The sequence below is a fragment of the Orcinus orca genome, chromosome 14, assembly GCF_937001465.1.
Source record: "Orcinus orca chromosome 14, mOrcOrc1.1, whole genome shotgun sequence".
Lineage (NCBI taxonomy): Eukaryota > Metazoa > Chordata > Mammalia > Artiodactyla > Delphinidae > Orcinus > Orcinus orca.
The window spans coordinates 58,622,736-58,637,876 of NC_064572.1; the positions used below are offsets into that span (position 1 = coordinate 58,622,736).

General features: G+C 46.6%; 1 protein-coding gene across 50 annotated transcripts in view; it reads right to left on the bottom strand.

The window, feature by feature from the left end:
* Nucleotides 1-15,141, bottom strand: part of SORBS1 (sorbin and SH3 domain containing 1) — a 240,759-nt gene that overhangs the window by 38,820 nt on the left and 186,798 nt on the right. For 35 of the 50 annotated variants that reach the window (XM_049696702.1, XM_049696700.1, XM_049696685.1 and 32 more), the window contains 4 exons: nt 13,972-14,037; nt 13,314-13,415; nt 9,005-9,054; nt 156-328 (listed from right to left, as the gene is read on the bottom strand). In XM_049696702.1, coding sequence (XP_049552659.1) covers nt 156-328; nt 9,005-9,054; nt 13,314-13,415; nt 13,972-14,037 — 391 coding nt within the window. The remainder of the gene's footprint in view (nt 1-155; nt 329-9,004; nt 9,055-13,313; nt 13,416-13,971; nt 14,038-15,141) is intronic. The other 15 variants (XM_049696726.1, XM_049696719.1, XM_049696725.1 and 12 more) reach the window with 3 other exon arrangements.

Sequence of the window (15,141 nt, forward strand, 5' to 3'; positions counted from 1 at the left end):
CGTGGCCTGGAAATGGATCTCAACGAGTCAAAACTCATCCCAGTCGCTGGAGGTTCACCCTCGCTGTCATCACCCCAGGAATGGGTGTGGACGGGCGAGAGATATCCTGATAGCCGTGTGGATGGGCGAGAGGCCTGCAGGCTTCGCCCAGTTACCTTTAGTTGAGGCCGAGCTGGATGGCCTCTTGAGCCCACTCAGGCCCTGGAGAGGGATATCTCCTCCTTCCAAGACGCTTTTATAAATCTGCCTCTCATTCTCCAAGCTGGTAAGATCCCCGGGAGCCCCATCTGATTCCCTCTTCACCGCGTGGAAGTTGGAAGAATATACACTGAGAACAATGAAATTTTAAAAGAGAGAAGAAAAAAAAAGAGAGAGTAGGATTTAGTATTTTTAACAGTTTTCTAAAAAGCACATTACCAGCTGAGGACAAGGAAACACACTTCCTGGCATCCCAGCCAAGCACCGTCCCTTCTAAAGGGCGTTCTTAGTTAGACACAGAGCTCTACAGACAAGGCAGGCCCACAGGTGCCCCGGAATGCTCAGGAATAGTGTCTAAACAGCAAGGTGCTCTATTTGAGATGACTACCTTGTGTTTTAAAAGAATAACTCTGAGAAACACTGCCTGGGGATGGAGGGCAGGAGGGGGGCCAGACAGGAGGAGGTTCTGGGGGCCCAGTGGTTGCACTCAAGATGGGACAGTCGAGGACATGAGTGGAGCTTCTGACATGCTGCCAGCCAGAGTTGGCCATTTCAAGTCCACCACCTGGATTATTTTTCTGGGTTGTTCCTCACAAGTGCTTTGACCAATGGAGCATTAAAATCAACAATGAGGGGCTTCCCTGGTGGCGCAGTGGTTGAGAGTCCGCCTGCCAACGCAGGGGACACGGGTTCGTGCCCCGGTCCGGGAGGATCCCACATGCCGCGGAGCAGCTGGGCCCGTGAGCCATGGCCGCTGAGCCTGCGCGTCCGGAGCCTGTGCTCCACAACGGGAGAGGCCACGGCAGTGAGAGGCCCGTGTACCGCTTAAAAAAAAAAAAAAAAAAAAAAAAATCAACAATGAAAGGAGGTGGCCCAGCTGCCTAGGGTCTCCAGGAAAATCAGCCCCAGCTGCAACCGGAAGCTGGGATTCTATATATTCTTATCCCATCCACCGCTTTCAAAATTTGTATTCAGCACCTTATGACATGTATTATGAGTATAAACTATTGCTGGTTTATATCCTTCATTTATTTTTATCTTGTTGAAAGTCTAGGTATTTTTGCAAGTTACCACAAATCCTTTTTGGAATGAGGTGGGGCACAGAAAAAATTAAGAGCGCCTACTCGCTGAACCCTCCCCCTCCCCTAATTCCAGTTTTCTATGCCCTCCCCCACCAACACACTGACATGTGGGCACGCTCACACACTCACTCAGATCAGTGACGACCCCTTTTCCACAAAAGCACTCAGGCTCCTGCCAGGCTGCTTTTCAGTTCTACCAAATTCCATCTACCGGCATCAATATGGAATTTTTCCAGCTCTAAAGATGTAAACAGCTTGATGAAATTACTTCATCCCAATATTATGAATATTATCAAATGGAAAGAAACGTTTAAGGAATTACAACAGCGAACACCCATATACCACCCCCAACCTAGATTCTACAAGGAACGCTGGGCTGCATTTGCTTCCTCATACATCTGTCCGTCTCTTTCCTTCTATCCATGCATCACCATACAATCATTTTTATACTTCCCGCAGACTCTGGGTCCCCAGAGTTACACACAACGACGGCAACAGCAGCCGTACACCCTGCTTGTTGAGATGGCCTATGTGCGGGGCACTGTGCTAAGTGGCCGATGATCATTCTCTCTTTAACTCCCACGAACGGTCCTACTTTCCCCATTTTCAGATGAGGACGAGCCACTGGGAGAGTCAGGCACTCATCAAAGCTGGCGCAGTCAGTGCACGGGCGGCGCTGGAACTTGAGCCTTGTCGTCGGGCACCACAGACGGTACTCTCGGCCGCTCTAACATTTCCCTACCACCTAGGAGGCAGCACCTTCCAAGAGCCCAGGCTTGCACATCACGGGAAAACAGGACTTAAGAATGCTGGAGCTCCGTGTGCGTCATCACTGCTGAGTGCTACCTGCCACGAATGCACCCCCGGGACGAGCATATCCAGAGCCAGGAGTCAGAAGTGGAAAAGAGGTGGAAATTCCGTGGTAGGACAGGCAATGTCTCCACCTCAAAGTAGTCAAGTTCCCCGGAGCAATTCCATTGCTTCCAGCACTGGTAACACCCCCTCCCAGTCACCACCACTTCCCGGGCCCTTGCCATGTGCCCGCCACTGCTTGAAGGGCTTCACGTGCTCTATTCAGGGGACTGCCGGGCTATCAGGGCTCTCCCAGGCCCCTCCTCATTATCTCTGGCCTAGGTCAGGGGGTCAAATCTCTTCCCCTTTCCTTGGCCAAGACAGGAGAACATTATTGGGAATCTAAGGGGAAAGAAAACCAACCCTCAAAGCTGAGAACAAAAAGCATGTGAATATGGGAATTCCCTGGTGGTCCAGTGGTTAGGATTCCACACTTTCACTGCCGAGGACGCGGGTTCAATCCCTGCTCAGGGAAGATCCTGTGAGCCCAGTGGCATGGCCAAAAAAATAAATAAATAAAAAGGCATGTGAATGAAGTGAGTCTACATGCAGCCCTCCAGGGTTCGTGTCTCAGAGAGAGGCGTCTGGAAAGGTCAGGATGGGGGAAACACTCTTTATTTGCAGGCGCCCACTAGACTATCTCGGCCACGAGTATGCTCAATAAATATCTGAGGAATGAATAAAAGGTCACATTTTCTGAAAGTAAAAATTGGCACGTATGATCTGATTAAGGATATGCTTCAATTTGCGAAATTATGTATTTAGAAATTCTTTTACAAGTATAAGGATTATATCGCATTCACTGAGGGCTCTTAGCTCCTGAAATCAGTGACCATGGAGTCATCGGAGGGGTAGAAAGAGAAAAACTACAGGGAATTGGGACGGCCTGAGCTCAGGCTGGCTGTCCTTACTGGTGCCCGCCTGGTCCCTGCTGGGAGGTGCCCACTCTCACCCGCAGGCTCTGGGACAATGGCTGCACCCATGCTGCTTCTGGCTCTCCTGCTTTTGCCTGCAGGTGGCGTTCACCGACGCCACCCAGGATCTGATTAATAAAAACCGTCACCTCTTGCTAGAGAGCTGAAGGACCCCTAAAGGTGACTTGCAAGGTTGTGGCACTATCTGCCGATTTAAATAAATGTAAGCTCTTCTAAACCGGCTCTAAGTATGAATTTCACAATGAAGGCAAATCTGCCCCTTTTCTAAACTTCCCCTTCACAGTCCACCCTCTTCTTTTTGGTTGCATTTTCTGATTTTGTCCTTCTGTTTAACCACGTTTCTCCTTTTTTGTACAACCTCAACTAAGATCCATGCATAGATGTCCTTGAGGCTCACCGACCAACAGCCTTTTGGGGAGGGGACAGTCTCTAAGCCCCGCTCACCTTGGTCTGGGGTTACCAGATCTCCCTCGGCACTGGGGGAGTGCCTGACGGCAGTTTCTATTCTGCTGTCCTTCCCCTGGAATTGCCTCAGCCTCAGTCAGAACCTCCCACCCAATGCCCCCTAGTTCCTCCTCACTTTGGTGCTGACTCTCGGCGGCAACCAGCTGCCTGACCCCATACCGCCTCTACAGTACCAGCTGTCAGAACGTCCCTCCCTCCTGCCACTACCCCACCTCTGGCTTTAGTCCACCCGTTATCACCATTTGTTCCTGCTTCCCCACCAGAACAACAAACCAGCACTCAGGAAACCTCTCAGAATGGATTTGCTCTAGCCAATTGTTTTCTTTCTGATACCAAAGCCAGCATGCTTTTTCCACATGTGTAACACTTTGCAACTGAGGGGCTCCTTGTTTCAAAACAGTATCTAAAAACTCTTGACCAACGTTTTAAAATATATCATCTCCGTCAGACCTCCTAATGTTGGAAAGACGTATCATTTGTCCCTCTGTCCCCAAAACCGAGGACCAGAGGGGTGAAGGCATTTGCAGAAGGTCACAGAGTTCCTGGGTCTTTGCTGTGTTCAAACAGATCAGAGAAGATGGGAAAATGAGCCAGGCTGATGGAGAAAAGCCCGATCAGGACCAGCAGCCACCAACTGCTTCACAAAACAAGTCGAATTCAGAAGCTCAGCCCTCAGTAGCCTGAGCTGAGCTGTTTTCGGTTCGGAAAGAGGAAGCTGGGGTGGGGGACACTGCGGAGAACTCACCCTCTGGCTGAGATGCAGAGCTGGCTGCTGAGTTTCAAGGGGGATTGAATAAAAACACACTCACTGAAAGGATAAAGTGAGAGAAGAGAGCAATCATCTTAGGCCCAACTGTTTCAATCGTGCTACCAGGAGGGCTCTGGAGGAGACAGGCAGGGTCCTGGCAGGCTGTGATTCCAGCCCGGCTCCAACGAGGAATGTGATTGCTGAGGCAAACCCACTCTGTTTAAGAACTTGGAAACAATCTGGTTCTCTCAGCTTCAATTTCTTTCATTTGCAAAACTAAAAGGTGCAAAGAGACTGTCCATGAAATCCACGCTCAAATCTGTAATCTATGTAGACCTTTCTTTTGAGTTCCAGACACAGACATTTAACTGCCTTCTACACATCCTCACCTACATGGTCCTCAGGCATCTTAAACCCAACCTGTTCCAAACCAACCCCAGCCCTGTTCCTCTGTCTTCCTTCACCCAAGCCAGAAAGCCAGGGGAATCAACCCCTTTCTCCCTCCCCTTGCTCCCCAGACCTAAGCAGTCACCAGGTCCTGCTTACTCCCTGCCCTCGACACAGCTCACATCAATTCTTCTGCTCCTTCCCTCCCGGGACTGCTCACGACCACTGACCACTCGTCTGTACCTCTGCAGGAAGCACAGCACCACTCCCCGAGCCTGCAGCCCTGACTCCCTCCAATCATATCTGCAAATCACTGCCCATGATATTTCTAGAAAACATCTCAATTTGTCCTTCCACTGCTGATTTTATTCATGCCACAAATATTTACGCAGCACCTACTAAGTGTCAATCACTCTCCTAGGTGGAGATTCAACAGAGGACAAAACAAAAAATTCCAGCCTCACTGTTTAAAACCATTTGGTGGTTGGGCTTCCCTGGTGGCGCAGTGGTTGGGAGTCCGCCTGCCGATGCAGGGGACAAAAAACATTTGGTGTTTTCAGGAAAAAAAAAAAGAAAGTAACTCTTTCTAGACTTTGGGGAAGGGAGTCTAGACAATCTTAAAGCCTTTTGTACTGCATGAAAAAAATTTTTTGTATTTATAATGTAATGCTACTGTCATTCACTTTTTATTTGCTGCTGCTCTATAAAACCTTTCTTTCATTCTCCCCAAAACAGAGATGCTCACTCCTTCTTGGGTCCCATCATTGAATTGACCACACTGCATTCTGACTGTCATGTACAAGTGTCACTTCCCAATGACACTCTGAGCCCCTTGAGGCCAGGCAGTTTATCTTACGAATCATTGCATGCCTGGTGTCTAGCACTGTTGTTCACCAAATACATATTAGTGGAAAAAATGATTCTATGAAGTTACATGCCTACAAGCACACAGATTTCTGACATTTTTAAGGCCCAGGGGAGTCTCTAATCTTTCATGTAGCTCTTTAGGTAATGATTTGTGTTTTGATCTTACATTGGATTAAGGGAAATAATGTTTTCTCTAGTGGACCATCACCATTTAGGAAAGAGCAGCTTGTTCTTGAGTGCCACCTGCTGGCCAAATAGAGTAAAGCTCTTTGGTTAGGCAAAAAAATGTATTCGTGCCAATCAATGCCGAAATGATAAGTCATGATGAAAATATACCGCTGACTTACAGATCTGATAACTCCAGGGAATTAAATTCAAAACGGGACATACACTATGATTACAAGTATGAAAGATATATTTTTTGAGAGGAAGGACTGATGTTGTATTAGGATATTGGGGCTATGGGTGAATTTCTTCCTTTCTCTTCCCAGGTTCTTCTAATATTGTGATATGGAACCATGCTAATAAAATGCTAAGCTGCCGTCTGCTCAAGATGTGAAAGTAGATTTAAGACAACACCATCACTTCTCCAGTGACCACAGAGTTTTTGATCCTGGGGTATCGGTGACTCCTCTTTCTTCAGCCCTTGGGTTAAGTAAGTCAAGCCTTGCCAACGTTTCTTTCACGTTTCGTGTCCATGCAGTGAAAGGGGCCAGATTCCATTCACAAGCAGCCTGCCTCAGTGCTAAGCAAGTTGGATTCTAGTTAATTAAGATTCACAGATGTATTCATTTATTCAACAAACTCTTACTGTGCATTTTCATACGTATCAGGCACCGCACTTATGTTGACTCCTCACCAATTCCAAATACTGAAAAACCTAACTCATTTGAACAAACTGGGAGAAAACCAAGCCTGAATTACTGAAAAATCCCCACATGGAAGAACAGCAGGAGGGAAAAGCGCATCTATTCCTGTCAAGTGTTTCATGAGAGCTGGGCTATGGCTGAAAAACAGAGGTCTCTGGACCTATTTCCATGATACAAATACAGTGCTTGGTAAATTAGCACATCAAATATCTATGTACACCAGTACTCAGAGTGTCTGAAAGCAATTTGCTCTTTTAAAAAGTCTGCATGAGTCCCCCTCAATCCTGCTAACCCACTATTACACAAATGGTTAAGTTGTTTTTTTAACTGCTCAAAACAGTAAACCCTAGCATGCCTTTGGTTAATTTATTACCCAATTTTGAATCAGTACTGGTGCAGGTGAGAGTTTACTGCTGCCACCAGCAGATCTTGGCAGTCTCCTGGCCTAGAACGTCATTGCTCCTACTCTGGTGGTAGTTCTGCCACACACAGCTGTGGAACCTGGGCACACACTACCTTTCTGTGCTTGTTTCCTCACCTATAAAATGGGGATAAAAAATAACGCCTGATCCTGAAATGTTGAGGACTAAATGAGGTAAGGTATATACGATGCTACGCACAGGGCCTGGCACATAGTAAATGCTCAATCAGTCGTTAAAATTATCATTTCATTCAAGACCTGCGCTCTTAACTCTGATATCCTGTGGGAGCTGCCTTCTGAATACTTTTAACCTCTACAGTCTATTTCATTCAGTTGCCACATTGCCTTTTTATTTACTAACTTTTTTTTTTTTTTGCGTGTTTTGCCCCTGAAACTATTAGGGGACTGCACCTTATGCTCCTATTAGAATACCCAGCATAGGGACTTCCCTGATGGCGCAGTGGTTAAGAATCCACCTGCCAATGCAGGGGACACAGGTTCGAGTACTAGTCCAGGAAGATCCCACATGCCGCAGAGCAACTAAGCCCGTGCACCACAACTACTGAGCCTGCGCTCTAGAGCCCATGAGCCACAACTACTGAGCCCTCGTGCCACAATTGCTGAAGCCCACGTGCCTAGAGCCCATGCTCTGCAACGAGAAGCCACTACAAGGAGAAGCCTGCGCACTGCAACGAAGAGTAGCCCCCGCTCGCCACAACTACAGAAAGCCCGCACACAGCAACAAAGACCCAACGCAGCCAAAAATAAATAAATTTATATTAAAAAAAAAAAAAGAATACGCAGCATAGTGCCTTAGATCCGGTAGAAATTCACTCAGCCAGCCACCTGAAGCAATTTTTCACCAAAATACCCTAATCCCAGCTCACTGACTTTCAAATGAAACTACTCTTGCAAAATGCCTTCTTTGGCAAGATATGATAGGTTGGATACGCCCAAGTGACCATAACATTTGCCCCCATAAACTCAGCATTCAGACCAAGTCAGGCTTCTATTTGAAGAGGTGAACTTTGCTCATTGTGGACTTACCCAACCCAAATGGAACAGGTAATAGTGTGCCTTTCCTCCTTGTCATATTTCAAAGAATGAGATACAGATGGTGATATAATGGTGATGAGATGAGAAGCTGCTCCTACCAGAACAGCTCCCAAATCTATAGGGTGCACCAGGCAGTATGGAGATGCAGTCCTTGCCCTCATGGAGTTCATAATTTATTATAGTTATAAAAATACAAGAGTATAGGGCTTCCCTGGTGGCACAGTGGTTGAGAGTCTGCCTGCCGATGCAGGGGACAGGGGTTCGTGCCCCAGTCCGGGAGGATCCCACATGCCGTGGAGCAGCTGGGCCCGTGAGCCATGGCCGCTGAGCCTGCACGCCTGGAGCCTGTGCTCCGCAACGGGAGGGGCCACAGCAGTGAGAGGCCCGCGTACCGCAAAAAAAAAAAAAAAAAAATACAACAGCATAAGTCAGGTAGACAGCAACAGAAGTAAGTGCCATAAGAGGTACTAATGTGAGACTGGGTATAGGAAGGACCCGTCAGGGCCCATTGATACAAGCTGAAGTGCTGGCTATGCACCGTGTTTGTAAGGGTAGGGAGCAGCACGGAAGCATTTTCGGCTGGGATAACACCTGCACAGTGAAGTACTAAGACAGGTAACCTAGGAGAGGACCTGGGATGGTTTGGGGACGGGAGAGGAGTCTGGTGGTCAGCCCATGAAGAAGTGCGTGGGGTGTGCATTCATCACTCAGGCAGAATTCTAAGAATTGGTATGGGGGAATAAACCAGGATCTCTGAGAATCAGACACGTTAGCCCCCTCTTGGCCCCATCCTTCCTCATGATAGGTCCAGCCTGAGGACCTCACCCCACCCCCACCTTTATACCAGACGTGGCCTTAGTCACCCACTCCGTTCCCCCAAAGATCAGCACACATTCTAAAGGTAAAGATGCCAACACAGGGAAAAGCTTCTCAAAGGTAATATGAATCAACACAAAATTAATTTGGAAAAGGAGGGGGAAAAAAATAATTTGAGGACGATAATTGCTACTTATCACCAAACTGTACGTCATTCAAATTCACTAGACTGATAACAAAATACAACACAAGCCTCTTCCCGTTTCTGATATTTAATACATCAAGCCATGTAAAGAGTGATAACTTACTATCCAGGAGGCTCTGAAGAAATTTCCGGAGTGGGGCTGACTGCTGAGCTCTGTAAATGTCAAAAAAAAAAAAAAAAAAAAAAAAAAAGAATGTAGATGACTTACTTCGACTCAGATATTTCAAGCCAAGGGGAAAATGAGAGAAGTCCTTTTCCTTTCCTAATTTAGATAAAGCCCTCTGAGAGATGGGGGGCTCGGCTGGAAAGGTCTCAGTGCTGGCGGAAGGCGGTGCTCTTTCTCTAGAAGGATTTCTGGGCTTTTGCCTCCCAGTGGCTGCAACCAGAGCTCTCTGGGTGGGTCGGGAGACTCCCCACTCCTTAACATTTATCTCCAGTCGCAGGCCCACTGGAAAGATGGCCCACCACTTGGCAACAGGCACTAGTGACATGGATAGCACCCTCCAGCAGCTTATCCCCCCACCCTCGGAGCCAGACTCCTTCATGCACCCACATGCCTCAACCAGAGTGTCACCCAACACTTCAGGTACAGAACATACAAAAATGCATTTTACGGAGCTTTGTGTCCACCTAGGGGGGTGGGATAGGGAGGGTGGGAGGGAGATGCAAGAGGGAGGGGACATGGGGATATATGTATGCATATAGCTGATTCACTTTGTGATACAGCAGAAACTAACACACCATCGTAAAGCAATTATACTCCAATAAAGATGTTTTTAAAAAAATGCATTTTAAAAGACTGTACTTTTAGATCATTTATTTACCCCTGCAGATTGAGAAGTGTGGAAATGGGGAGAAATGCAGTTTCACAAAACCTATTAATCACCATTTCAGCGTGACGGGAGGGAACATATTATCAAATTACAGGCCCCTATGCACAAGGAAGAAAACCAAGAGTCTATGCAGAGAAAAAGCAGCATAATTAGAGTTTAGGGTTTCTATTGTCTTGGAGAAAGAAAGGCAAAGGGTTCAATATATTTGTTTTCAAAAATAATGTGTTAGTTGAATACATCAACATGAAAGTTAACGTTTAAAGATGCTCCTGGGAATTCCCTGGCCGTCTGGTGGTTAAGACTCTGAGTTTCCACTGCCGGGGGCACGGGTTCGATCCCTGGTCGGGGAACTAAGATCCCGCAAGCCACACAGCGCGACCAAAACCAAAAGCTCCTACCTCTACTAATGACCACTTCAAGGAAAACAAGCTCTGCGGAGGATAAGAGGTACTTGGGGAAAGGAGAGAAAGAAAAACACCAGGAGAAGGAAAAGGAAGAGATTGGGAAAGAGGGAGGATGATGGGAGGGGAGGCAGCCTTCGTCAGGGGCTCACCCCCGGCCCTCCTCTGCCCTCCACCCCCCTCTACTCCTGAGAAGGCACTGCTCTCACCTCCACACCCATCCTTCCAGCCCCTTTGCCCGCACTGGTCTCCCAGCCTTGGCACCTGCCCCGTTCTGGGTCTCCATCTTGGAAGAACTTTTGCACAACCCTGCTGAGTCCTCTGGAAACATCTCCCTTCCTTCCTTCCACAATCACATGTTGCCAATCAGTGCTGTATCCCTGGGGGCGCCCCTGATTCTTCACCACATGCTCTCCCTCCCATCAACTACTTACCCAGCAACCACCACAGTTTTTAGAAGCCTCATGGTTACCAAATGCACTGACCTTCCCTCAGAGTCTATTTTTGGGGGACCCCTTGGGCAACTCTCATACTTGCTCCACCTCTCACGTTTCCTCCTCACTCTGGTTTTCTCTGACCCGCCCCTCCTCCTATTCTGTGTCATCCAGCATCCCGATGGGTAGCTGCCTGTCTCCCATCCTTTCTCTCTGCGTGACTCTCTCTCCGATCTGTAATCTACTCCAAGGGTGGGTGTCTCCACCGGCTCCCAGGGCTTCAACCATCACTTCTCTTCAGGTGACTCGGATTGACTTTCAACGTCCCTGCCTCTCATGGGACCTAGTTTTCTATTTCCAACTGTGTACTGGATATTCCCTATATGATACCAAACAAACACCTCGAAAATAAACTACCTAAAACCACCTCCTTCATCTTACCTCTGCACTGATTTTCTCCCCACCTGTCTTATGTGACATACTGATGTCCCCATTCTTCCAGGTTCCTGGCCAAAACCCTACAGTTGTCTATGTCTCCATCCCATTACCCCAACTCTTTGTTCTTCACGCCAATTAGTTAAAATGTCCCACTGCAATTTCCTCTGTAATTTCACATCTACCCTCATCCCGTCATGCTGGTGCCACTGGAGTACTCACCCCTACATGCCTGGACTGCTGCAGTAGCCTCCTTGCCCTCTCAACCTCCAACTGGAGGTTATCCCTTCAGTTCAACCTCTCTAGACTGAGGACACTAACCTTCCTAAAACACTAGTCCTGAATCACATCATTGACTTGAGGGCAAAATCAACCATCTCTTTAACCATATTTTTGGAGTCTCTACAACCCAGGGTCAACCCTCTTTTCCCAAACCTGCCTTCCACTATTATCACCCCAAATTTTCTATTACAGATGAATTCATCTACTTTATTCCTGAATCCATCCTAAACACGTTCACTTTTGTGCTCTCTACCATGCCTCAAATGGATGGCCCCCACTTTTGCCATGTACCTAAATTCCATCGATCCCTTAAGATCTTGGCCAACTCCTGAGAAGTCTTCCCTGATTTCCTGGAAGATTTCCCCCTCTTCTGAGCACTTAGAGGCTGTGGCGTTCATTTAGCTCTTACCAGGCATTGCTGTGTACTGTTGGAGATCTTTTATTTATGAGTGTGACTAAGCTGTCACGTTCTTGAAGGCAAAGTCCACTCTTGTGCTGATTTAGAACCTCCCTCAGCACGTCACACACGTTAGGGACTACGGGTAACGCATAATTGAACCAATGTCAAGATGACTCATTCATGCATCAGACACCTCTTTGGGCCCACCTAGCCCCAGGCAGGGTTGTAGGTACTGGATGCCATCTCTGCCCCAAGGAGGCTGCGGTTACTGCAGTAGTTCTCTAGCTGCTGTCCATCCTGCCACACGTTACAGAACCACTCTTATTACAGTACTTTGAAAAAAGTGCCTGCTGATTCACTTCCCCTCCGGCCCCCAGCTCACTTCAGGACTTACCTGCAGCCACAGTTCTCCTTTAGACCCAGCTCAGACCTCCACTCCCACAGCAGCTACAGCTGGTGCCAGTCTCCGCCCTGGTTGGAGACTCAGCTCCCCGCTGTGCCCACCCCGTCACGCATCTGCCTGATTGCATGCCCTGTCACTCACCTTCTGTGTTCCCCTGGGCCTAACCGCTGGTCCTGCTGGCTACCTCATCCTTCGGTGACTCTGAATTCCTAAACCCTAACTCCCCTGCATCAGCTTGCAGTGCTTGGCTTCTGCTCCTCGTATCCCGGGCCCCCCTGGCTGCGGCCATAATCACCTGCTTTGAGTCTCTGGCTCTACATGACTTCGTACCCAAGTCACACACACTGGTGGCCTGACCCTCCTTGTCTCAGTTCTGCTTAAGAATAACACGGTCCATTAGCATTTTCCATTTCTCCTGCCACAGTCTGTGGACGTCCTAGCCTCTTCAGCAGTGTCCGCATTCCTTTTTTTATTTTCTATAAAGATACCCTTTCCTTGTAAGCGTCTCCTTTGTTTTGTCAGGGAACCCTGGGGGTAGTTCTCCAAACATTTGGTATTTTTCTTCGCCTTGGGAGCCCATTTACCCTGGACTCTCTCTCTTTCTGACACATCCTTTAATAAACCACATTGGGACATAGCTCCCTTTAAAAATATCAATGTAGGCAGAGTTTCAAACGCTTGTGGCCAGGCTGTCTGGTCCCCGGAGTGCATTTTTTCATTAAGAACTTTCTGACCTTTCAAATTACAAATACTACTATTCTGTCAGTGCCTTGCACGCAAGAGGCACTCGAATCACAGCTGCTGTGTTTTTGAAAATGATCGCTGAGGTTGGTATCTCCCAGGGCTGCAAAAAAGACATAGAAGTTGCCCAAAAAAGGCTCCCTGAAAATTCAGAGAAGGTATACACACAAGGGGGCAGAAGGGGAGTTAAAAGGGTGACCCCTTGAAAGCAGAGAAAGAGGATGGTAAGCCGGGGGGGAGCAGTTCAATCACTAGCCACCCTGCATATATATTTGAAAAATCCCCTTTAAGGAAGATGCCAAGCTCAAAAGAAATCCAAACAACAATTAACTTGGGGGTCAGGGGTGACCTAAAACAGGAGTCAGAAAGCCATGCAGCTTAAAAATGACCAGCATAACCATTCATCACCCCAACTACATCAAAAACCATAGAACAAAGAAGAAAGCAAAGGGAACTGAGGGCACGAGAAAAACTCGGAAATACCTGTGACAGGTTTGCACTGGGTGCCTTATTAAGCGTCTCCGTTTTTTCTAAATCTGCCTCTAACTCTGTTTGGCAGAGGTTGAGATCTTTTTCTAGATTAGTCTGGTTCAAGAAAGAAAAGATGGGAAAGAGTGTTTTAGTTAGGAGGAAAGGCAGACAGCATGGAAGGTTACGTTTGAAAAACGAGTTTGTTTAGTATCATACATTAATAAGGCAAAGATGGCATGACTAAAACACAAGAGCTTACTAGAAATGAGTTAAAGACAGGAAAACAGGGAATGCAACATTAGGCATAGAGAATATAAATCCTGTGGTAATCAGAGCTCCAAAACTCTACTCTACTTGCTAGAGAGAGGAACTACACAGACCCCAAAAACCTACCTTTTAGGAAATACCTATTTTCTCTTTTTCAGAGTATGGTGACTATGACACATACTATATGTCAGAAGAATAAGCAATTGCTTTAAAAACCTCTACACATTAGTATAAGTCTTAAGAGACTTTGTTAAACTGTTTTATCACCAAGCCAAAAAAAAAAAAAAAAAGTTACAATCAAGTTAAAAATAAAAGGGGGGGGGATTTAATAAAAGAAAAAAGCCCACAACACACGCACACTAGCCAGGCCAGAGCGCACACACACAGCCCACAGTGGAATTACCTTTCTATCCTCTCTAGGAAGGATAGAGCAGTCTCCAGGAGTATAATCCCATATCTTTTTGGGAGGCTGACGGGAAGCAGAGGAGGAAATGAAGAAATGAGCGTAAAGACATAAAGACAAACATGGAGACCGGCTCAAACCAAGAGGGGCAACACTAGGAGAACTGTCTCAACACAGAAAAGTGAACTAAAAACAAAAGGAGCGGGCACCCTGTCTCCTGAGGCCACCTGGGGACCCCATGGAACTCAGGAGCTGGAAATGTTCAAGGGGGAGGTTTATTTCTGCATCTCTGTCTCAAGAGTCCATCACTGTTGGATTATAAATATTGAAAACTTTAAAAAGAACAAAGAAAAAAAAAAGCATTAACGCCAATTTGAACAAAAACAAACATTTAAATTCCTCATTGTTCTTTTCCAACTAAGATGGACACTGAGAGCCTACATTTTGGAAGCTAGCCTTCTCGCCTGTAAAATTCATTATGTCTTCATAAACGTGTGAATTTGGAGATCTGACCAAGGGTGGGTACATGGTGCTAAATGTGCTTCCTGTGGCTTGTGGCGATGAAATCCATGTATGAAACAGGTGTTAAATATTGCACTGCAGAATTAGACAATTTCACTAGATAAGTTTTAAAAAATCTCCTTTCACAGTTTACCTAGACTTTGATAATACTGCTGATGGTAGAGTCAAACCTTCCATCTCTCTTAGAGAGCAGAGTTTATACTTTGAATTTAAACAGTGAACTGGAAGGTTATTTTTATTTTCTCCTTTAACTGTTCATGTTAGAATTAGAACTGCATTCCCGAAGTAGAAATCTGCCAGGAGAATTGTTTTAAGGGGTGTCCAGAGGGCAGGACATCTGGAAGTTACAAGCCGCTTCTATCTTTGCAACCTCTCTTCCACTAAGTAAACCTTCTTGTTCTGCCCACTTAGACTTGAAATTCCTTACACAATGACCTCTGAGGAGATGATATCATTAATAACTCCTATCATTCTGTGCAAATTTCATCATAACCAAGTCTGTGGAAACATTCAAATTAGTTTTACATTTTGCCCTGAGCTTACTTACAGAAATCACATCCATTTCTGTAGAAATTATGGGGAGAAAAAAGAAGAAAGAGCTGACACTCTAGGCCAAATAAAAAGTAATTGATTTTACAAATGAAACGT